The sequence below is a fragment of the Argentina silus genome, assembly GCF_951799395.1.
Source record: "Argentina silus genome assembly, chromosome: 5".
Taxonomy (NCBI): Eukaryota; Metazoa; Chordata; class Actinopteri; order Argentiniformes; family Argentinidae; genus Argentina; species Argentina silus.
In genome coordinates, this window is record NC_139659.1 from 8,603,908 (window position 1) to 8,628,682 (window position 24,775).

Genomic DNA, 24,775 nt, shown 5'->3' on the forward strand with positions numbered 1-24,775 from the left:
GCATGGCAAAGCCAGACACTGCTAGAAAGCTGAACCGGGAGGTTGACTAGGATAATAGTAGTAGAGTAGGTTTTGGGCTTCAGGAGTGGCCATGTTGTTACTAAACATTTAAAAGAGAGTGAGGGCTCTTATCTGTGTGTGAGGCTCATATGCTTATCAGTAGAGTGAGGCCTTGCTCCTTTTCCCACATACACACTGGAACACCCTTCGACACACACACACACACACACACACACACACACCTGGTCCTTCTCAGGTTTGTCAGAGAAGTCATTGAGGCTGTTGGAGGTCAGGTTCCGATGGGCTGTGGTTGGGCTACCTGAACAGGCGAGAGCAGATTAGGGTCAGAGATCAAGCCCGGGGGGTCACTATGGTTCAAACTCACAGAGATGAAAGAATAAGTCCCAGAAAAAAACCAGAGGCCCAGACTGATTTCAGTAAGAGAGATAAAGAGAAACAGAAACTTCAGAAGGCCTAAATGTGGCAGGGCTTAAGCTTTAGGGGCTGATGCCAGCTGTAGTGGATCTGAGACTGAGCTCTCCCAGTGCTGCTGCCCTGTGAAGTCCTGCCAGCTGGTCACTCACTCCTGCGAGGGCATAGACTTAGCCCAGAGACTGGAAGAGTGGGAGAGATAGCAATCTTTTCTCTCCTCGCTCTGCCAGCAGAAAAAAAAGCCTCATCAGCCTTTGGAGACTCAGTGAACAAGCTGGTTTAGGAGCTGTGCTAGTGTTGATAGTGTCAGCTAATGACTTGCCAATGGTTCTGTAGTTGGCTGTTTGGGCATATGGTGTCGCTAATATTTTAAGGAACATAAGTCAAAATACATAATATTATCTGACTTTCTGTTTCTCTGGGTGCTAGGGACTGGGTCCAGTTTGATGCAGCCACATAAAATCCTCAAAAAATGGTGGATTGATATCCCATGAGAGTATGCTACCTGGGGTCCATTCACTCTCATTGTGTTTTAGTCATCAATGCAAATGTTAACAAATAGTGTCTATGTACTGTATAAGCCTATGTACAGAGAGTGTGAGTTGCAATTACTCATGGCCCATTGACTGCTTTCAAGGTAAGGATTTCCAAGTAATGAAGTGTGTTATATGAATGTTAGATCCTGACTTACAGAGGTATCCCATGCTGTAGTGTGTTATATGAATGTTAGATCCTGACTTACAGAGGTATCCCATGCTGTAGTGTGTTATATGAATGTTACATCCTGACTTACAGAGGTATCCCATGCTGGAGCTCCTCTGGACCTCCTCTAGTGGTTCCTCTAAGTCTCGTGTGGTTAATAAGGAAGGCACAGGGTGTTCAAGGGGACTGCGTGCTTTAGTACCCCACATGCAGATAGAGAGATGAAAACACCCAGAGGGAAGAAAAGGAGGAAGGGAAGAGAAGGAAAAAGAAGAGAAGTGATAGGACTTCCTCACAAAGCCAGAGCCGAAGATAGTGTTAGGCAGATTTTGTACATCTTCAAAGATTTTTTTTCAGTGATACACATACTATATACTATACTGTATGAATGCCTGAAAAAGTAGTTAGTGGTTACACCACAAATGCACCTCTCCTGTTGTTATGGACACATATCATTTGAGTATCATACACATAAAGACAAGCATGGTTACTTGTTGGGAAGCACAGGCAGGCACATTCAAATGACAGCTATCCAGGTGAATGGACCTGTAGAATCTACTCCATGTCTACGTACGTAAGGAAGAGGAATCAATTGGATAGGGTAGAAGTAATTGAGAGCTAGGAGGTAGTAGGAGGCAAGGAGATATAAAGAGGGCTGCACCAAACTGGCATCTGCATTACCGTTCTCCTGGTTGGAAAACAGCCTACTTGCACTGGACACCGTCTTGCCGATGTCTGCAAGGGAGCGCAGGTTGGACTTCTTGGTCTGGTGCCGATGTTTCCTTAGCAACGTGTACATGACCTTCTCCTTCAGGTCAGGCTTCAGCTGACCACACTCAATCTGACTGTCAGTGATCAACTCTGAGAAAATGAAAAGGGGGGGGGGGTGTCAATATTGAGGGCACATTTTTAAAAGAGCCTGCCATATATTATATCTTCATCCACACTGAAGGTTTATGGGAAATTGAGTTTTCTTACCGACCACCTGTGGGAGTGTGAGGGCCTCTAGGTCTAACATGATTGTGCCTTTCTCAATGCAATTCTTGAGCTCAAACAGACTGTGTAGAGACAGGGTGGCCACATGGGGCTTACTCCAACGCTCTCCCCCCTTCTCCACCTTCTCTTCAAACTTAATCCACCTGGGGAAACACACACACAATCACTGTAACATCATCACTCCTCTGAAAATGTACACAACAGGTTCTGTGAGGTAAATTACCTCTGGTAAAGGTCAACACAAACGACAAATAAAAACATCCAAACAAAGCCTTTCATATTGTTTTACAGCCAAATACGGGCAACAGACAAAAGGAGACAAGCAGAGTTTTCTTTTCTTTACATAACAGTCCCCTCATGTTGTGCGTTCATCACAGTTCATGGAAAATATCAGGGGATGCGGGAGTCGATGCAATACAAATACAAACAGTACATAGTACAGAATGCTTTCTTTTCACTGAGGGAATGTCGAGAGACTAGAAAGAGCAGCGTCTCTTGTGAATAAGAGTAGGACCCCCCCCCACACACACACACACACACACACACACACACACACACACTAGCAGAGCCTTGAGGGCAAGACTGAGTGGAAGGTTTGTGCCTTTAGAATTCCTCTTATTTCACTACGACAAAGGACCATTCTCCTGGGCCAGGGGATGGGGTTTCCTCTGGGGATAGAGTGTCCCTTTGGCCACACTCCACCCGCCTCCATTGAACCCTCAGGAAGGGGAGAGGTGACGGGCTAGGGGGAGACTCACGGACACAGACAGACTCACAGACACAGGCCGACTCAAGGACAGGGATTTACTCTCCTGTTTAATGTCAGTGCAGAGGGAGAGATATCTTCTCTAGACCCCACATAGGGTTTTGGAGGTAAATTCGCCTCTGAGACATCCATCCATTGCTACAAGTACCTGGGGGTGCACCTGGACAATAAACTAGACTGGACTGATAACACAGATGTCCTGTACAAGACGGGCCAGAGCCGGCTTTCCTGAGGAGGTCCTTTGGCGTGTGTAGGACTCTGCTGAACATGTTCTACCAGTCAGCGGTAGCCAGCGCAGTGCTGAACGCGGTGGTATGCTGGGGGGGCAGCATCAAGGAAGGTGACACCAAGAGGCTGAACAAGCTTACTAGGAAAGCTGGTTCTGTCCTTAGTATCAGCCTGGACACTGTGGAGGAGGTGGCCAATAGGAGGATAAGGACCAAACCCCTGGCCATCATGGACAATCCCTCCCATCCTCTACATGACACTGTGGCAGAGCAGAAAAGCTCCTTTAGCAACAGATTACTACAACCATGTTGCACTAAGGAGCGCTATAGGAGATCTTTTCAGCCTGCCGCAATAAGATTGTACAACTCCTCCTCCGACTGGCTCGATCGGGGTGATCAGAGTCAGGCTGGGGGATGTTAAATCACACTGGATTGTTCTTACTGAATATAATGTTTCAGATGTCTTTTTTATTCTATTATTCTATTGTCACTTTATTTTGTTATTGTTGTTTGTGATGTGAGCTGCTGTAATGTCTTAATTTCCCCTCGGGGATCAATAAAGTACCTATCTATCCTGATTTACAGTGGTATCCCATGCTGGAGGACTCCTTCCACTCCATCTCCTGTCCATGGAGACTCTCAATGAGGATCAGGGGTGCTTATCGAGAGATTTATACTTGAATGTGTGACAAGGCATGTACTGTACTCTATCCCATGATGGAGAGAGAGAGAGAAGGAATATCACTCACCATTGAGTAGTACTCACTGAAGCGTATTGATATGATCGTTTGAGAAGCTTTTTGGATGATGCAGAGGTATCTGTCCCTTTGAGAGAATGTCTAAATCCCTGCAAAAGCATTCCCTTAACCTGTAATACTATTAGTGCCTCCATCAGATCACTTGTCTGTCTGTTGCTATGACTCAGCCGGGAACTCACAGGCGCCAGCATAGATGACTAGTACACAATGAAACTGAAATTGCCCCAGATGAACAGCATTTTTTTCAGTTACAACACTAGATCATGTTGTTGTTGTTATTATTATTATTATTATTATTATTATACTAAATTGTAACTTATGAAATCCATAACTTGGTCAATCAGAAGGATATGATACACCAACACTTTATTTGGGCTCTTTCGTCACCGGCACAAAAGTAACAAAGCCTCCATTGACAGGGAGCTTTGCAACTGAGATTTTGCTCTACTAATCTTATCTTCAGATTTAATTCTGACACCATCTGAGGCCTGGTAAGAAGCCCTGATCTGATACCGTCACAGTAACACATACTGAAGGAGGTTATGTCTTGGGTTCACTAAGGGGACAGAGGAGCACTCAGCCAGATAAGAGTGGACTGGGAGTTCACTGCAGGACATACTATTCCCCTGTACATTCATACATAATCATATCCATAGGGGACTTTCTCCCTGGACTGCACTAAGGCACTGAGACAGGAAACACTTCAACTATACATAAACACAGCTCTCTAACAGTCAATGTAAACTGCATTAGAGTTCCTGAAATATGCCCTTGTTTGGTATATCATCTAACAGATATACTGTATATGACGTACTGTAGATAGGCATTGATGCCTCTACTGGGTCACTCTTGGGTGTACAAAAGAAGGCCGTGGCATATTCACTGACCGACATGATGACTGCTTTCCATGTATTGTGAAAGCCCAGTGAATGAGTGTGAGAAGCAAGTGACAATGTGAGGGGTGAGGACGATACGGGCATACCAGAGTGATTGTTCCGTGACAGGGTGGGGATGAGAGAGTGACAGACTGTGTGTGTGTGTGTGTGTGTGTGTGTTGTTGTCACCCAGGTCCATGCTGTGCTGCTCACCTGGCAGTTTCCTTCCACTCCATCTCCTGTCCATCCACAGCCAGCAGCTCGTCCAGCTCAGTAAAGAGCTGAGGAGGAGGGGGGCCATCATCCTCCTCCCCCAGCATAAACCTGATCCTCTCTGCTGCAGGGGAGACTGGAGAGAGAGTTGGGGGAGAGGAGTGAGACACACGTTACATTCTGATTCATACTAGGGATCTGAAGCTCTGACTGATCTGAAGCCCCATTACTCAAGTGATCTCACACAGATAAAAGACCTGCTTTGAGAATGAGGAGGTAAATGCTAAGATAGAACTGGAATGTCTGGCATAAGGTCTACATACCCCTGTCATGAGAGACTAATTTTCCCACACTAATGTGCCTGGGTGTGCGAGCCTGTTTTAGGTAACTACTACTTCCTTCTAAGAAGTGATGCTGACCTAGGACTAGCACATACACCAGGTGGGTGGGTGTGACTATGGAATCGCATTATTCACAAACACCATCAAATAACCTCTATACTTAGTGTTGAAATACAGTCAGTGAATGTCTTTTCATAGTCAGAGGGAGAGTCTGAAGGTGAACGACTGTGGACATTTGCAAGGAGTAGTGTGCGTAGTTATATTGACATATCTGATATCCCTTCAAGGAAATGGAAAAAGTTGTGCAATCATATGTCACAAAGTGGATGTTAAACTGGATTAAGAGAGACTCCACAGACTCCACACCAGAGTAGCACTCTCACACAGTAGAGTGTGAGTGTAAGTTTTGTTCATACTTGCCTCAGCACTTCAGACTGCAGTTATACTGTGTACGCTTCACCTATGTATTACGTTATAGTTTTCATGAATTCTTGTCTGGAGCAACCTCATCCCGTATTGGATTCAGAGATGTCCCCATGTAGTCATGCTGTCTGACCGTTTTCCAAAACACATATTGTAAATAAATAAAACATATTTAAGACAAAGTGCGGTGCCACCAGTTCTTTTCCCTCTCATATACCAGACACACAGCCCAGACACTGGGGCATTAGTGCATATAAGCCACCTAGGCAGACACTCCCAAACACACGCCACCACATGGCATAGGCCCCCTCTTGTCCTTTTGCTGTCTGGGTGTCTGACTTCTAGGAGCCAATGATGTTGACGCCGTACACTGGTGTACACAACACCATTTACCTCCTAAGTCTCACAACTGGTGTTATCAATGAACACCAGCCCTTTGTTGCTGTTAAACACAATGATTAAGTGGACGCCTTCACAGTGTGTGCCAAAATCAACAGGATTAAGGGGATTTAACTAAAGGGCAAAACAGCGGAAAATCCACCAAGTGTATGGACATATGTGAGGTGTGAACGTGTGTGTGTGTGTGTGTGTGTGTGTGTATTAATCTTATACCCTTCACACTTGACACCCAGTATCCACTGTGATCATGTTGTCCCTTCCAGAATATACTGTAAATCTCACAAACTGAGCCAAAGGCAACAATGGATGGTGAGTGGTCCTGCAGAGCTGATTAGATCAGGACTTTACAAATTAGTTGCAGGTGTTTTAGTGTTAAACTGAAAGAAAACCAAAAACACCCCAGTACAAGCATGACTGCACAGTTACTATGCGGTTATGATGCACTCGACATCATAATTTAATTATAATTTCAGTGCAGTGCCACTCAGCAGAAGTAGTGTGACGTAAATGCTAGCTACAGAGTGTTGTGATTCAGGCCATGGTTCAAGGCCATGGTACCGTGTGGCATTGCTCCCAATACTTCCCCTCTAAGTGAACCACACAGGGCTGTGTACAGTACTGGTATTTGGCAGAGAGACACTAGATAGAGAGTGTGTGTGTGTGTGTGGGGGGGGGGGGGGGGATCTGTACACACTACACACCACCAGTGGAGGCTAGGTGCATGACGGTGACGGGTTACAGCCAAAGGCCCCTGTTCTTGTGTCTGTCTGGTTAGGCTTCAGTTCTGTCCCACTGAGATAAGCGCTTCATGGATAAACAGCCTTGACTTCTCTCTTTTTGTATTTGCGTGTGTTAGTCTGTTTGGATCATACACACATAAAAATGTTACAGGGCAAATCAAGGACAGCCACTGACTGAGTTGAGAAGGATAGCAAATGTCAAAATCAAGAGATTATCTGTGTTTACAACTGAAAAGGTACTGGGCAGCTGATATTCCAATTGTTATTTTTGATATAACAGGAGAGAGAGAACCACAGTATTGCCTGAGTTACTCCTCCCAGTGAGGTAATTTACCACCATGTGAGAGTTATTCTGTCAGTCAAAGTTGGTCAGGGCTATCATATGTCACGTCTCTGAGACTTCCATCAACTTGACTTGCCTTTTCCCTTTAAGACACATAACACTGTTGATCATTTCCATGTTCATCTCCATTTCCAGTGTCACTATAGGCTTTCAAACAGAACTCAACTCCATCAGTGACCGAAAAGGAAAAAGAGTTAATCTCCAGCTGTCCCCTCTCTCCAATCACAAAATAGAGCTGAAGCACTGCATGAGTCTCTCTTTACTGCTGTTAGGTCATCAACTTTGAGCCCAAAAGTAATAACACAAACATTTAGGTCTATCAACCAGTGGATTAAAGCCACCAACTGTAAGGAGATAATGAAGGAAAAGTCTGAATGTCTGAGAAGTTACCCACTGTAGATTTCTCCATTGAGGCTTATGCAAAGTGTTATTGACACAGGCTGATGCCTGGGTGTTTAGCTTGCCTGGCCTCCTCGGTCTCTTACTGGTGATGAAGCCATGAGGCACTAAGATGTGGACTGAGGAGTATATGGTGCCTGGGGTGACTAAGGGGAAAGACGCAGGCCAAAACAAAGCCTAAACACACAGTAGGCTTAAGTGAGGAAGGCTGGATTACTTCATCAGTGGGGTTAACTGCTTGAGAGGGGATTAGGGAAGTGGGTCTGTGGTGTGATGAGCCCACCATGACTGTCAATGGCTTCAAATCACTATTGAAAGAGATCTCTCCTCAAAGGATCACTGGGAAAGATTTTCACTGTTTCTGTAATGCAAGTTAGAACACTCATCTCTACTCATCAATTGTTTTAACACCCTTACAAAACATTATTTATCCTGACTACTACAGTACACATGGCCTGAGAATAGGATCAACACTTTTGAGTGGTCTAGTGTAAACCAACTGGTAAAACTAACAAAAATATGATCAGTAGTGAGGTGGAATATTGGGGCACAACTAGGCCGTGGCATTAGGCACGAGAAGCCTATTGATGCGATCTGAACAGTTTTCTGATCAACACTTTGGATTTGGTCAATCGATTCATTCATTGATCGAGTCAAAGCTCTAATCACTCCTTATTAGTGATTGGGAACAACAACGTGACTTAAAAAGTTGCGTCATGGAGAGTGACGTCAGCACTCACCGAGGGGTTTGAGGATGTTGGAGGTAGTTTCATCTGGGTCTGCCCCGTCCAACTTGTCTCCCTCGACATTCTCCTCCACTCTCTCTTTCCTCTCCTTGTGGCCAGACTTGCGTCTGTGGCGCCGTCTCCTTTGGTAGCTCTTGGGAACATGCACACCGATGTACACTGTGTGGTGACCTACAAAGACACAATACACAGGATGCAGGTCAGATTATGCCAATGATTTACATTAATCCTGCATCCTGATAATCTGCATCAAACGGTACGAACACACATGCACACACGCACGCACACACGCACACATGCACGCCACTTCAGTCAGCTTGCTCAGTGTGGTGTTTGGTCAAGCTTTGGTTGTGGGTCCTCTCCCATGGGCCCACATCTGTCCTCAGTACAATACGCGCTTAGGATGTAAATAAATGCCAACCACTTCCTGTACAGCAGTTCATACAGGAAATGGCTAAACATCTCCAGGAAGTTATTTCTGAGAAAGAAAGAAACAATCCCAAACCAGATGCACCAGGGAACAGGTATCTCTCAGCAACATCTTTGGCCAAATATTCCACAAAATTGTTAAGTATGTTTTGGTTGTGCCTTGTGTTGAGTTGTGTTTCCATCCCTCTACCTATCTCCATCTTTGTCAGGCATCCTGGCAATCAATGTACCTCATTCCTCTTCACCTCCACAGCCAATCAGAGGACGGCCCGACGTATTTAAACCCTGCACTTCCTCCCCTCACAAGATCCTTTTGTCTTCTGTCTGTCTGTTCAGAGTGTGTATGTGTAAATTCATTGTGACAATTCTCTTGTCAGACCTCATTCCTTCATAATTCATCCCTTGTATTTTTTTTTCCGGTTACAGTGGTATAGGTGAGAGCAGCCCATGGGTATACATTTATGCATCTAGGTTACTCTTGTCTATATACACTAGTTAGTTGGGGGCAGGTGCCATTTGTTGAGTTTTCGGTTAGCTTAGAGTGTTGGCACTAGACCGTGTCTAGGTTAGGCTTAGTTTAGGGACAACTTTATTTTTGGTTCTTTCTTTGGGCACAATTCCCCCCCCTTCTCTCCTTAGTCTTCGTACAATACATCCTTATTACACTGTTCCCCTTGTCTCCTTGTCATTGTTTTTCCCTGTTCTCACTCCAGTGTACCTGTCTGCGTGTGTCCTATGTTTACGTGCCTCACCCAGCCTAGACCTGGGCCGGGGTTCGTAACAAATCTTCAGGTAACTGTGAAAGCTCAATTGTAGGTCTTGGTTGGCATGGATAACCGACATAGCTACAGAGCTACAGAGCTCACACCCACTCCCCAACCACTCTCCTCACACTTGCTGACATGTTATACAATGTAACAATTGAGAGTTTTGAGCAGCCTGTAAATAGTGATTTTGAAGTCTGTCTTTCAGGGTTTACTACAGTAAGTGGTTTACTTAAACTACCAACACAAACGTTCACAAGCTGAGCTGAAAGGCATCAGAACGGTACAGTATGTGTGAACTTGAATACACACTTGTAGGTGTTCCTCTGAGCACGGCAGGACAACAAGTGAAGATTTAGTTCATCTAGGGGTTATCTACCAAAATCTCATGAAAGTGACATCTAAACCTGATATCTGGTCTGAGTAATGTGGGTTTGAGTGTTTTCATCCACAGAGTCATTGTGGTATTTCATAATGTTTACTCTTCTCTGTCGAAACTGAGGCACTGTGTCCCAACGCGTGAGGTGGGGTCTGTTTGATCTCCAGTGATGGTGAACATACTAGCACAGAATCTCACAGAGGGGTGAGAGAGCTGGCAGATATCACTGTATACACACAGCCTGTCATAACTCAAACTGTGACATGAGCCTTTCGGTGTACACACACACACGCGCGCACACACACACACACACACACACACACTGTCGGTGATTGAGTTAGAGTCCGAATGTGTGTGTGCATGTGCTTGCATGTGTGTGTGTATGTGTATATCTACCCATGCTTGTGTGTGCCTGTGTGTGTGTGTGTGATGTCAGTTGACGTCCAGACATTGGAGGATTAAAGTAGTAAACATCTTCACGTGGGGAGCATTGCCTGCTAAACCTGTGTGCGCTACATCTTTATCTGCATTATTAATCCCTCTTACTTCATCCTCATATTACTGGGAAAACAACAACCATACAACCAAACTGGAGAGCTGGCAACCTGGAAAGAGAGAGTATTATGTGATAGGCCTGTTGAGGGGGACAGCTGGCAGAAAGTATGACGCAGGAATGGAGAGAAAAGGGGAGGGAGAGGAGGAGAGGGGGGGGTGGTGGAGAGAATAAGAGAGATAGGGAGAGGAGAGAGAGGAGGTCCACAGTGGAGGAGCAACAAAAGGAGTGAGGGAGTAAATGTTTGAATGATGGTACCAAACTATTAGACAGCATAGACAATCCATGGTCTTACCTTCCACCTCCTCCTCATCACAGACATGCTTGACGAAGGCTGCCCCTCGGTCCAGTACGGCCTCATCCTCCACTCTAGAAACAACAGAGAAACACAGTGAGAACAGGCTACTAAAGGACTATATTATACAGAGGCTGCAGAATACATAAAAGACAGAACAGGATGTGTCCGTAACTGCACACCAGAGGTGCCATTGAGCACACCATGACAAAGTGTCCTCAAAGAAAGTCAAAACTCTCTCACACACACAACACACACACACACACACACACACACACACACACACAAAGCCTGCTCCAGCTGGCTCACACATGCTACATCTCACCCCAGTGCAGAGCTGTCCATCACGTGGGGATCTTACAAAGATCTGCCCTTCCAGGATTAGCTTGGCTTTACTAAAGGAGTGGAACATAACTCTCTCTCTCTCTCTCTCTCTCTCTACTGCAGATCGTGAATCTTCTCTCACTTATAAACTAGACACATGGCACCATGCCTATTTGTGCATTTACAGATATGTAACCTTTAGCTTGTCGATAAAGACTCAAACATACTCATGCCATATGGATGAAGAAGGCCCTCCCTACAGCTAACACTCCCCAGCCCTACTACCAGGTCTGTGTTCCCATGAAACACAAGCCTGATAATTACCTCTATTCAGCACTGTCTTATTCATTTACACACAATGTTGCCATCCACTAATTCTTTCCTTTATTTTGGACCTGTCAAACGTTGATTGTCCCATCACAATAGGGGAGGGCAGAGGATCCAGCTACCACAATGGAGAGAAAGAATATCATAACCAGATCAGATTCAGTTTGTATTCTTCTGCATTTCTCTTCAGTCACTGTTGCTGTAAGAAAGAGGAGCTGCACAGATTTGGGAACATCGCGTGACAGAACAAAATAAAACAGTTGTTGCTATAATTCTGCAGGACCAGAGACACAGAACACAAGTCCATTGGCTAGGTAGACTTTCATCTTCCAATGAGTGATCAAGCACAGGACCTGAGAGAGTATGCGCACTGCCCACCTAGATGCCTAGATGTATGTTTAGAAGGAGGTACTTCTGTACCCATACCCACAGGTCCATTCCTTGTTCGAGGTGCACCTTCCAATGACAATAAATGCTCTTTGTTCACAGGTTTGCTGCAGCTTCCTGGTTCATAAGGAAGGGCTCATGTTCAGTTCCCTGTCCCAGTAACTGATCACTTTGTTGGGTTACATGGCCTGCAGCTATCCTTTGATAACCGAGCCGGCTCGGTTATCAAGGGCTAGGAATGCGGCTTCTCCGGTCCAGGCAGCTAGGTTCGTTTAGACCTAATGGAGTTAGTCCCAGTGAGGGGACACAGTAGAGCTGAACAGGAAGGAGGCCCACTCAAATATTCCCAGCAGCACACTGTCCACTGTTTTACCGGAGACCTGAGTTATATCACAAGTACATGTAGAGCACACAATACCTTCTCTCTGTTTCTACATCTCTATCCTCCTCTAATACTCATACACAAACAGATTAGTAAGCCATTCAGGGCTTTCGGCCTTGTTAAATACTTATGAGAGAATTTGTGAAGGTGTTGTTAAGGGGATCAGTCGCCACAGTTAATCTGTGTACTAGAACTGGTTTCAACAATCCGGGTGAAATAATGAATAATATTAAACAATGAATAATCTGATGACACCAGCTGAGCTTTATGTCTACCCAACCAACACAAGCACTCCGGTTTTCAACACGGACAAAATATGAGGCTTAACAGCATCATATCAGCACTTTGCGTACCTCCTCCTTCCTTACTGCCGCACCCCACATGGCATTGCATGGGGGGAAGGGGGGGGGGGGGGGGGGGACAAACTGCTAAATAAACAAAGACAGGAAGGATACGACGTGTACCTCTGATAGCACTACAAGCTCATCTGCATTTCCCTAGCGGATGGCCTTATCAGTCCATATCTAGCCTTGAGATACGATTTGGGTATAACCATGACGTTGATGCAAACTCCACCATCAAACAGAGGAGAGGAGGGGCCTTGGTATGGATGGTACTACCAGACTGCCAAGCAAGGCTATAACCTGGACTCTCTGTGCTTTTCTTTGGGTGTTTTTTTTTTGGAGTTCCCACAGAACAGTGTGTAGAGAGGGATCAAAGCTAATGCTGCAGCTTTGAGTTTTATTCTGTAATATTATTGGTGGTGAAGAAGGAAGTAACATGGTGGTGTACTGTACTAGATCTCCCACCATTCTTCCTGTTCTGTTTCTTCTCTTCTTTTCTGTTTCTGCTTTCTCCGGAAAGCTTTTTCCTGGTGAACAGCTACAGAGAGTGGTCTTTGTCACACAGAGAGCCCCAGTCAGTCACAGTCCCTGAGGTGTCATTGACTACGACGTCAGCTCTTCCTTAGCTCTGAAGGACCGTTTAAGGAAATAGTCAAATGTCCGCCCTGACAGCTGCAGGCGTAGAGGGAGAGTGAGAGTGACATCGGGTGTATCGGGTCAGAGGTAATTTCTATTCCCACTATAAGATATGGAAGTAGATCTGGACGCTTTAAACTCTTGACTCACTGTACACACAACGTATTCTCTGCTACACTGGATAAAAAAGAAAGAAAGACGGACGCTATTGCTATCTGTCCCTAGAAAGAGGGAGTGGAGGGGTTATACCTGTTGCTCATTCCTGGTAACACAGTTTTACTTGTAACCGATAGTGTGTTTACAGAGGGATAAGGATTCTTCCATTTCTCCAAGCATATACTCACTCTCTTGTACTGTAATGGACACGTTTGGGATACTTTGGGCTATCTGTAGAAACTTGATACGGTACTGCTGCCTGATTTAAGTAAATAACTTGGCGTACATTTTACCAGCTTAGCCTATGAATCAGACACACATTTTATTTCAGGGACAACACCTTTAGCAGTCATGTAGCATTTAGCATAGCCTTTTAGCATTGTACCAATGCAGGGGTGATGGAGTGGGGGTGGAGGCAGCCAGGTCACATAACAGAGAGAGGGCCTTCAGTCTAGCCTTGGCCCCACAGGAGAGAGGGCGGGCAGGTCATGTTGCATGGCTCAATGCTGGGGATAACAGGACTCCAGGACTCAGTAAATCACTGCGCACTGAGGGCTCTGACAGAGAGAGCCTTATGAGGAACATGCAGCACAAGGTTGGAGGTGCACCAACACTAGGAGTGGAGGAGAGGTGTGGAGTGTTTGGCATTCCCATTTTGAAAGGAGACCTTTTTTCAACATGAATGTGGCTGACAGGGACAATTCGAGATTGCTTCTTTTTAAAACTGTGAGCACATTCACCTACTTCTTCTGACACCCAGACAGAGAGTATGTATACAAGATTCATAAATGGCAGGGGAAATGTGTTTAAGTGATTTTATAATGGAAAACAAGAAGCAGAATTAGTCTACAAAGCTCTACATTGCAGTGAGAGGATTCAAATAAAAGGTGCACATTTGGCCTCTGCTCAGCCAGACATACGATGGGGGTATTTAACACATTCCACACCTTTGTCAAGTTGACTGCATCAAGTCAGCAGAGCTGCGGTTTGGCTCTGAGCTAGGCTTTGATACAGAGGTGTTGAATCTAACAATGACTGCCATAAATATTGACTTCATGTTCCTGAGAAGTTTTTTTCCCCTGGTCTCACCTGCCAAACAATCCCTTCACAGAGAGAGAGCAGAGATCTGCGTCCATCCAGTGGTGGATCATGGTAGGTTGCTTGAACCTCTCAATCTACATCATATAGGTGACCTCTTGGGCAAAGATTAGTGTCTTGGTGTGTGAGGGACTGGGATCAGCAGCTCAGGATCAGGGATCGAGATCATCCCCAGGTCGTTACAGCATGACTCACTCAATCCCACCAGGGAGGTCCACCGTGAAGATCTTTATGTAAGCTCAGCCTCCTGCTGGGAGTTTACCCTAATGCACACAGCTAGCAGCATAAGAGCCATGATGCCATTTAGAGTGATGATTATGATGCGTTTATGTAGATGTGAGGTCGTCTTCAAGTGTCACAACTCAACGTCATAACCCAACTCAACTTTAATATGACCTGTTTAGTCAAAGCATCAGTGGTTGATTAACTCTGAAGTTGTTTAGATGACCAATGGGCTTTAACACTACTAGAACAGGCTTAATTCCATAGGTCTGTCAGTGCCTTTGGGTCATGGTTTGGAAATAACTGCTTATCACCAATCATGTGTTTTACTGTGACAGGACTTTTGGACTTGTATAACTTTTGGAATTTCCTCTCACAATACCTTTACAAGTGTGACAAAATACAAGGAAGTCAGAGAGGTTAAACAATCTGTACCGTATAGCAACTGGCCGTCAGTAAAGTATCTGGAGACGAGTTTCCTGAATGGGTACTCAAGAACTGACGAGGAAGTAACGCACTGATAAACAGACAATATGACGATGACAGAAAGAAAGATTTACATGTTCTATGCAACCGGATTAATGTCATTCACAAAGACAAAGCTTGAAGTATGAGGAATCATCTTGTTTTAAAGGTTCTTTGGTTGGCTAACATCAGATTACAGCCCAAATATTTTGTCAAATGCAGCGCATCTCTTTCATAAACACATTCCGAACCTTACATAGAACTTAATGTAGGCTGGCCATAATACATTTGCATCATAATACTCAAAACTAAAAAGCGGAGTGCATCTGAGGGAAATGTGCGGAGCAGGACACAGAAACAACCCTCGTCAAACTGTCCACGTGGGTGCAAGTTTGCGCGTCTAGCACAGGTAAGCACACTGTTTAACAGGCTCCACCACAGAAAAAGTGGGAGAAGGCGTGTCAAATTAAAAGCAGAACACAGCAGCAAAGGTTGTTCTATGGAGTTCGGTAATGTAAGGCCATATTCAGACTCATATACATCAACCTGACGAGCGATACACCTGCTCCCTCTTGTGATTTAGACGGCGAATCTAATTGATTGTGACAGGTTCTCTGAAAATAGATTACCTTGCCCGCTCAAGCCTCTCAGAAGCGGCGGTAACCAGCGGCTTAGCCCGACCGAAGTTTGCGTTAAATGTGTTACTGAGAATCTAGAAAATAGGGTGCTGAATTGCCAACAAGCAGATCATTCTCTACACTCTTTCTTACATGGTGTTACGTTTTTAGAAGTTACCGTCTGCTCTTAAACAGGTATTGCAGTATGAATAGCAACATAATTAGAGCCTTTTGCCAATTTACGCATTGGTCTATGATTCCAGAATGCCAGTAGCGCATGTTGAAATTGGAACTATGCCTATTCAGCAGTACGTGATACTCAATTACCTCACTTAAGTACTAGAACAATATTTGAAGCTCAACGTGGGCAGTCCACCAGACATCTCCAACTATGCTCACAAAGTCTGTTATGAAAAATCTCACTTTCGGATACAGTCAATTAAGAAAATTGATTCATACTCACTTGTTTTTATCGCTGCTCATTTTGCAATGGTTTATCCAACCTCTCCTCAAGGATTACTCCAGAGGAGTATTGAAGTCGACGTCCAGATCGTACTCAATGAAAGCAATTAATAAATGGATAGCCTCGACCAAAGCGAAGTCTGCCTCGAAGTACCTGAGTTCTTACTCAATTGAGCAACTAACTATAGACTACAGGAGAAAAAGTTACCTGTTAAGTTTATCCTGTGAAAATGCATAGAACTAACTATCTGGCAGGAATCAATATTTCGTCGATTTTGCAATCTATTGATAAAATTACGCATAGATTATTCATATCGCGCTTTATTTTATCACACCATTCTTTGTAAATCCTCGAGGTGATCGTTGTTGTATTTCGCTGGTAGCGAGTGAAGATCTCTGTGCGCAGCGTGTCTTTTTCCATATTTAAAGTACCATCCCTCTTTCAACGTCACGCCACAAGTGGGAGGTAGAGGTCAAAAAGTTAGAGCTGTGTCGCCCTGAAATTTCAGTTCTCACACTTCGTTCCAATATTTCATTTGTCAACATCACGGTGCAAAAAAGAAGGAAAACATGATGCCAAGGTGAAACTGATGTGTGTCTTTTAGCTTCTATTAAGGATTAAATTATAGGGCAAATAGGCCATCATACAGAGTGGTCTAAGAGAATATTTATGTTATGTTCAATATGGCAATCAATATTTAAATAGGAGCCTTCATGAGTAGAAATGAATTAATGGTCCATGTGATTAAGTGAGAATGAGTTTAATTCATTCTAGCACTGACTTGAAAACATATTGAACAGAACCCCCTTGGCATATAACATCAGGGCACCCATCTGACAGTGTTTTTGGTAAACCAATAACTACTGCACTAATATGATTTTTCTTAATTTCTCCTCAACATTCATTAGGGCTCAGCCGACCTATTGTTTAGATTGCAGGCCCACTGCTGTTTATTAGAGTAGATCAACCTACGTTGTGATTTCCAATTGATCACATCAACTTTACTCCAGACAAATTGATTTTAATATATCAATCCACGGCGAGTCAGACCGACCCTAGATTTAAAGTAGGCAGTAGAGCACCATCTTCTGGTCATTAACAGAGTTAATTTGCACAGCATTAATGGGGGACTGACTGTAGGTGGATTTGGAGGAGTCAGGAGACATGGAGACATACATTCTTGTGTGCTAGGGAATAGAACTCTTGACCACTATCTTACTATTTGCTAGTGATGGGGAAACGAAGCGTTCTGATGCATTCGCGCTTTACAGCCAGTTGTGTCAAAAATGGGTTCATTACTCGAGGCTTTGATCAACATAGTGTACACTAGTGGCACCTGCTGGTCAAAATCATTTAGAGCAGCCAAATTATTATAAATGATATTGATGATAGATGATTTGTGTGGAACATCATTGTGTATTCATTAACTGGGCAGTGAAAGTGCTTCTTATAACTGGGAAGTGACCGTGCTTATATAACTGGGCAAAATGTGTCCATGCTTCAGAACGCATTATCTTTCTCTCTGGTTCCATCTTTAGGTTTCACTTAATAGAAGCACACACCTTTAAACAACTGTCTGTCTCCTATACAACCCTCGAAATGAGTGGGGCTTCGCCTCGAAACCAATACCAAACCAATCAAGTGGTAGTGCGACGAAACGAAGCTTCGCTCGTCATTGATGACGTGTTTCTGTCAAAGCAATACAAGCGTCGGCACAATGTTTCGAATAATCCTGCTCAACGAGTTCGACCCAAACTCCGGAGCTTTGGTTTCGAACGTAACATCACTACTATTTGCAAGTGGCTGATTGTAATAACAGTGCTGTTTGGTGATCAATGATCTTTCATACAAGTGTTATCTGGGTCACATTGTCACAGAAGAGTGGGCATGCCTTGTCGACGCCCTGCAGGATCTCCCACCTATCTTGATAACATTTGGTTGTAAATGCCATGCTATTGTATCTATATCAGACCCTCCAGGAGTTTGCGATCGTATAATTCAATACACAATCAAAGATTCCTCGCGTAACTTGCGAGGGCTCGCAATTTTAAACAATCACCACACTTTTACTCTGATGGTAGTTCACTGACAGGCAGAGCAATGGTAAACATATGTAATTTGCCTACAAAAATATAAACTAAAGAGACTTTAGTGCTAGAACACAATAGAAAGTCGTCAATCTTATGAGACCTGAACACATGTCATGTTATTGCTTTAAGTGAAATTAACATGATAAAATCATTAAAAAATGTATAAAAAAATAAAATAATAATCAAGTATGCATTCGTTGAGTATGGTTTAGCATACCGCTATGTCCTAAGACTTGTGGTTGCCTCAATCTAATATCTTGTGCTATGGTTTTTGCTAAAACACCACGACACACGTGACCATGTTTTTACATAGAATTGACTTAATTTCTATTTGTTACTGTACGCCGTTGGTAACACGATTCATTGCAACTCTTGACGGCGATAGCTTCAATAAGTTATTGAGATTCTCGTCTGTCACCTGGCTCAGGTATTACTGTCTGTAAGGCAGGGTTGAGCACAAAAATCATACTATTTGTATTCTCTTTTGGAGTCAGATATAACTTAATGTTAACTTATGTCACTAGGTCATATGACCACTATTATATAGAGTCCGTTTTATTATGTCCATAACCCTCTTAAGTTAATAGGGAATACATGTAGACCTCTTAGCACCATTGCGTGTACTTTTCTAACTGCAGGACTGATTGGGATGAAAACATGCGCACCAAGACTAGAACAAAGAAAAACCCTCGCAATAGGTATCCAAGTCCTGGCACACAGACACCATACAAGTGCATGGTGTAACAATAGCGGAGGGAGTTGAAAACTGTTCCCACACACAACTTCCCATATAAGCACATCCCACACATCACACAAACATAATATTTATACCAGTATTTTATTGTAGACAGTTAGATTAGTTAAAAAGGACACAATAATTTCTGTCTTTATTTCCCTTCCTATGCACATTGGAAATGATAAATAAAACACAGATGTAATAGAACAACACTTTACAAAATATACCTTAAGGCTTGTAGTCACGCAGGTCAATACATAAAAAAAACAAAAAACAACAACAACTTTAAAAGAACATTTAAAATTATTGTTGTCATCAATCATCAAAAAAGCATCAAGTGTCTGTTGTCTTGTTTGTTTGACAAGTTCCACATTGGTCTTCATGTCTCACCCTCTTCCAGGCACCGATGGTCATCTGCTGATGTTTACAAAGTGCTGAGAAAGTCTTTGACCTGGAGGAACACCATGTATGACAAGCTGTTAGCACACAACAAATACAAATAGTAGTATAGTATCAGTGTTTGTGTTGGTTTTGGGGTTAGTTTCCCAAAAGCTTTGTAGTATTTAATTTCTCCCCACAACCCAGCCGCAGAGCCGCTGAGAGTAACAATTGTAAAATCAATGTTTGCAGGTCAATCTGCTGTGCGTGAAAGAATGACATTTGTTAAATGAAGAACTTTGCTGGTCTAGGAGAGGCATGGGCCGGGATCATCAAAAGAAATAAAGTACTACTTAAGCTACGAAGCATTTGGGAAATTGACCCCAGTTCAGGTCTAACAGAGAACTGGACAGCAAGATGGGCTGTTTCATACTGTTCTACTGACTGTGTTTGTGTGTGCACACATGTCTTCCTAATGGGTTTTTGCTGGTGTTTACCATCAACATAAAACAGCTACATTAGCTGTTCTTCAGGCCTCATTTCCATAAGTGAAACCTGTGTGTGTGTGTGTGTGTGTGTGTGTGTGTGAGCATCTTTATCACCATTCCTCTACAAGAAGCTCAACAGTACTCTGAGAGAACAGGATGTTTTTCTTTTTTTTGACAGAGTGCTCTAAACAGCATGTTTTCAGAAAACAAAACAAACAAATCTAGCTAAATATAGTAGCATCTACTCCTCAATAGTGACTCTCTATTTGAAATGCCAGAACAAGCTCTCCTCCAAAAGCAATAGTTGCTGAGGCTCACCTTTTCAACCATGTCCGCACACTTGACTTTGTCCCCTTTAAAATCTTCATCCACATCAAGCGTCAAAATCGGCACATCGTTCAAATACTCAAACTCCATGCTGTGGGTCAGGGTGGAAATGGGTCATGCAGTCAGTGACTTTAACAATGCTTATGCAAGAAGCAACATCCTTTTTTCTCAGCTAAGGTTATTTCCTTAAGGAGTGGGGACTTTATAAGGAAAGACATTCATCTTTGTAAGGAAATCCTCAGCTCACAATAGACCTGAGAAACAAGGCCCTTTCCTGTCTGATTCATTTATAACCCCCATTAGTAGTACAGACTCATAAATGTTTCAGGTTGCAAGCCCCAATTCTCCCTCTACCCAATTCACACACATGTTAAAGGGGTACATAACTGCAACACAGAAAGCCAACATATTACACAGAAAACATAACAAGCTCCCTAAACCAACTTACGCTCTTTCACAAACACACACACATGCACAAACATGCACACACACATGCACACTGCGCATGCACACAGTGAGTGGACCGAGGAGGCAGGTTATGTCTTACCGCATGGTCTTGTGCTGCAGCCAGCTCTCGTGTTTGAAGTGTAGTTTCTCCAGGTACTCCAGAGGAATGCCCTGCTCCTCCTCTCTGCCTCTCAGATGCAACCTCTCCAAACACCTCTACAGACACACAGACACACAGACACACACACACAGACACAGACACAGACACAGACACAGACACACACAAAGGACACAGCTTGCACTTATTTATTTCATCACTGTCTTCCATAATTCATGTCTGTTATAATCCAATTGAATAAAGAAAGTATTTGCACAACGGATGTTTCACTGCAGGTGAAAACTGAGTAATGAAACTGTAAAGGAAAAAGTCATGCAACGCTGCTTACTTGCAAAAGTCACCGCGTTTAATGATAATTGACATTTCGGTCAAAAGACCTTCAGAGTCAGAAGATTTTACAATCGTGGTTACTTTTGCAAGTAAGCAGTGTTGCATGGAGTTTTTCTTCACAGTGTTATAATCCAATTGAAATGTGACAGTTTGTTAATGGCCGGGAAGATGAGGCTAGTTGGGTGCTTACCTCTGGTGGAGCTCTGAGGTAGATGATAGCATCCAGCTCGATGTGTTTGCCAAACTGCTTGTGGAGCCAGCCATGCCAGTCCTGGTAGATGGCCCATTCCGTCTCATTCAGACACTCACTCTCATAGAGGTTTGCTGCAAATATGTACCTGAACAAAGGTATAGTGCAGAGGAATTGTTAAAGAAGCACTGTTCAATTAATACAAATGGGAATAGTATCTTGACAAACCCTCTCCTTTGAGATCCAATGAGAAACCAGACATTTTCTGGTTCTGTCCATACCTGTCGCTGTAGACTGACCGCTCAAAGAACTGTACGGGATTCTCAGCCTCTTGGAGCTTCCCGTTGGTGGATTTGATCTGGGCACGCACCCTGCTCATGCAAGCGTAGCTTTGGAAGGTATAGGCCCACCTCTCTGGCTTCTCATACATCATCTGCAGCACATTCCCCCCACTCTTCTGAGATGTGGTCAGCTCCTGAGGAAAGAGAGAGGGTGAGATTAATGCTTGGGCAGAGATCCAGTGTAGTGATATCCTGGTAGACCACCACCATGACAAACCACAGAACTGTCACTGCAGTCACAGTAACAATCACAGAACAATTACATAATAGCCAACGGTCATTTTAAAAGTATCTCTGTGTACCCTTGTAAATATCACTGTGAATCCAGATACAGATGGACTATTTGTGTGTGTGTGTGTGTGTGTGTGTGTGTGTGTCTGATAATCAGGCTATAATCATTACTGAGAAATCTGAGAGACAGAGAGTATTGCCAGGGTCTGAGAAGAGAGAGGTGAATGACGGGAAAGTGAGCCGAGGACTGTGAACGTGCCCCAGGCCTCCGAGATGGCCTCTCACACGTGATAACCCTCAGGCCTGGAATCAACCATCTGGGAGAGCTGGGGACGTAAGGAGGGTCTCTGCTCACAAAGTCCATTAAATGCTGTCAGTGCACCTTCGGGACAGTTGAACTGAATGTTAAGCAAAACTTGCTGTATTATGCCCTCTTGTGATCCAAGTAAATAATGGAGAGGCAATTTCTCAAAGTTGAAATATGCCCAAGCTCATGGGGAATCATGCACTCTGTGGTTCTAATCATACTCTGGATAGTTCTGGTTATGCTTAGCGAGGAGCAATGAAGCCACAAACAAGGATAAAGAGGTTATTGAGCGCCTTGAGTGTAACAGTGGGAAAGGGGCCAAATAATGTAGAAACATGCTCTGACTGGTGGTCAGCACTAGTTACACATTTGATGTGTTTCATTTTGGAAACCTGTTATTTATAAAGTAGGTATCAGAGTGTAACAGCTATAAATAGCCTACTCATGTCGATATGATGTACTTAAAATAAAGAGGACCCAGTGAGCGAGAGCATCTGACAATATAGGGTTGTGCTGGTTGAGGTTTGTCTGGGGAGGGTGTGGTTGGGTTGGGTTGGGGCAGGGTTTGAGTGATGATGTCTCTTCTCGGACTCCATGCTCAGCTGTTCAGAGCAGTACCATCTGTTCCCCTGAGTATGTAATCTATACAAAGAGGCCAGTGTGGAGTGGGACAGATGGCAGCTGCATTCTAAACACAGTTAAACATCCCAGCATAATTAAAGGTGCAATACCTAAATGTAACATGTAACGTGTCCACACACACACACACACACACACACACACACACACACACACACACACACACACACACACACACACACAGGTCTCTTTATCAAAAGATTTTGCCAAGATGGTACAAAACAAAAACAAAGATCAAATCTTGGAATTGACCATACAATAAGGAATAATGGTTTGTCCACTCATCCTGATCAGATCTCCATTGGCAGCTTAGCCATGACAACATCCACAGTCCTGACTCTGATGCAACATCAGTTCATTCCTCTAGGATTAATGCAATGCTTGACAAGACAGGGTTGGTCTTGTGACACAGCTCTAAGCACTGTAATCTCATAGAGGAGGTTACTGAAGGTTGGATATGAGACATCTTGGGAACAAATAAGACTCCCAGGTACTCCCATTTGAAGTCAGAATGACTTTGCTGAATCTAACAATAAGATGTGTTCAAGAAGTCACCAGACTTTTTTTTGTCAGTGACAGTGTTTCAAAGGTGAAAGGTGTGTGTGTGTGTGTCAAATCAATTCATGTATTCATCATGCACAGCATACAGCTGTAAACGTACAATTAAATGCTTAGTTTGTGCTACCTCTCAACAGTGCAGTGAATATAAGGATAGGAATAAAATACAAATGTGTGTGTCTCTACACAGGTCGCCCAAAATTGAAGGCTCTTTGAGATAGAAAAGATAAGTGAAATACTGTACCTCAAATTCACTCTGTTTTGTTTGTACATTGCACCACCTTGCGATTGGTTCTGGCACTACCTCCCAGTCTCCACTCTGCTCTTCTAAAAGGCGCACAAATGTGGATTTGCCCGCCGCTGCAGAGAAAGAATGCGGAAGTTCAATCATTTCAACATCATCATTCTTAACAAGGATTTGTTCTTCCACGTTTGCTTAGTCATTGGTATATGTAATTGTTCCATTCAAAATTACAACAATTCCTTAATTAGCTATATGTATGCCTAAAAAGCTGGCTCGTGACTTGGGACCTAATTTGTCATATCGCTGGCGCGCGCCTTGGGCTACTGTTTCATATTTCAATGCAAAATGCGGTCGCAACAGGCACTTCCACTCGCAGTCCATGTATATGTTCCAGTAAATAATGAAAACAAAACTGCAAAAGCCAATAATCTATTTACTCGGGTTCTGTTGCAGCTACAGTAGCCATCTCTGCAATCAGGAAGGTGGTGCTATGTGCACTTACCAATATTGCCTTCTATTGAAATTCGTTTTATTCTCTTCTCCATACTATCGGTAGGACTGGGACATTGTCTCTTCGGCGACATATTTCAGCAATGAATGGTTCCCTGTTCTGACTATCTCAGCAGGTCGTAGAAGGCGCCTTGTAACGTTTGAAACATTGGCGCCAACAGCTGTCACACACTGTATTGTAAGGTCATGTGGTGGGAGATAGCTCCGCCTTCAAACAAACTGCAAAAACATCCTACTTTTTCCTCATTCGAGACAAAACAAAACGAAACAATCAAATAACACATTTTAATTAGCCTTATCAAACATCATTCAGTATCTTACAGTTCAGTAGCTTTGAAAATCCCTAACCAAGTCATTATTTACAACCAATTCATCTGACAATTTTCTATATTACAGTGAGGGGAATATACAGGCATTAATTTCTACTATAAACAGGCATTTTCATATTGTGCCAGGGAGGCATAACAGATGGCTTTGTTACTTTTCTAGCTTTCTGACCTAAACAATAACATCATGCTAATTTTCTGAAGTAATAAAACAAAATTACAACAAAACAATTTGTTAGCCTTGTGTTTATGATGCTGCCTAGGGAGGATTGGGAAAGAACATTATGGAGACATGATGTAGTAGGCCAAAAGCC

General features: G+C 43.5%; 2 protein-coding genes across 2 annotated transcripts in view; both read right to left on the reverse strand.

Moving 5' to 3' along the window:
• The window catches only part of LOC310804907 (electrogenic sodium bicarbonate cotransporter 1-like), a 32,037-nt gene extending 15,466 nt beyond the window's left edge, over positions 1-16,571 (reverse strand). The window contains exons 1-7 of the mRNA XM_083670335.1: positions 16,202-16,571; positions 10,781-10,854; positions 8,355-8,531; positions 4,970-5,105; positions 2,113-2,273; positions 1,816-1,995; positions 243-319 (exon numbers count right to left, since the gene is read on the reverse strand). Coding sequence (XP_083526461.1) covers positions 243-319; positions 1,816-1,995; positions 2,113-2,273; positions 4,970-5,105; positions 8,355-8,531; positions 10,781-10,854; positions 16,202-16,221 — 825 coding nt within the window. The 5' untranslated portion in view covers positions 16,222-16,571. The remainder of the gene's footprint in view (positions 1-242; positions 320-1,815; positions 1,996-2,112; positions 2,274-4,969; positions 5,106-8,354; positions 8,532-10,780; positions 10,855-16,201) is intronic.
• Positions 16,572-19,124: 2,553 nt separating this feature from the next.
• dck (deoxycytidine kinase) lies at positions 19,125-24,276 on the reverse strand. The gene is made up of 7 exons (XM_083669758.1): positions 24,128-24,276; positions 23,626-23,741; positions 21,587-21,780; positions 21,306-21,453; positions 20,768-20,883; positions 20,212-20,311; positions 19,125-19,478 (listed from the first exon to the last, which is right to left on the reverse strand). Exons 1-7 carry the CDS (start codon positions 24,207-24,209, stop codon positions 19,452-19,454), a joined length of 783 nt encoding a protein of 260 aa, XP_083525884.1. The 5' UTR covers positions 24,210-24,276; the 3' UTR covers positions 19,125-19,451.
• Positions 24,277-24,775: the final 499 nt, after the last annotated feature.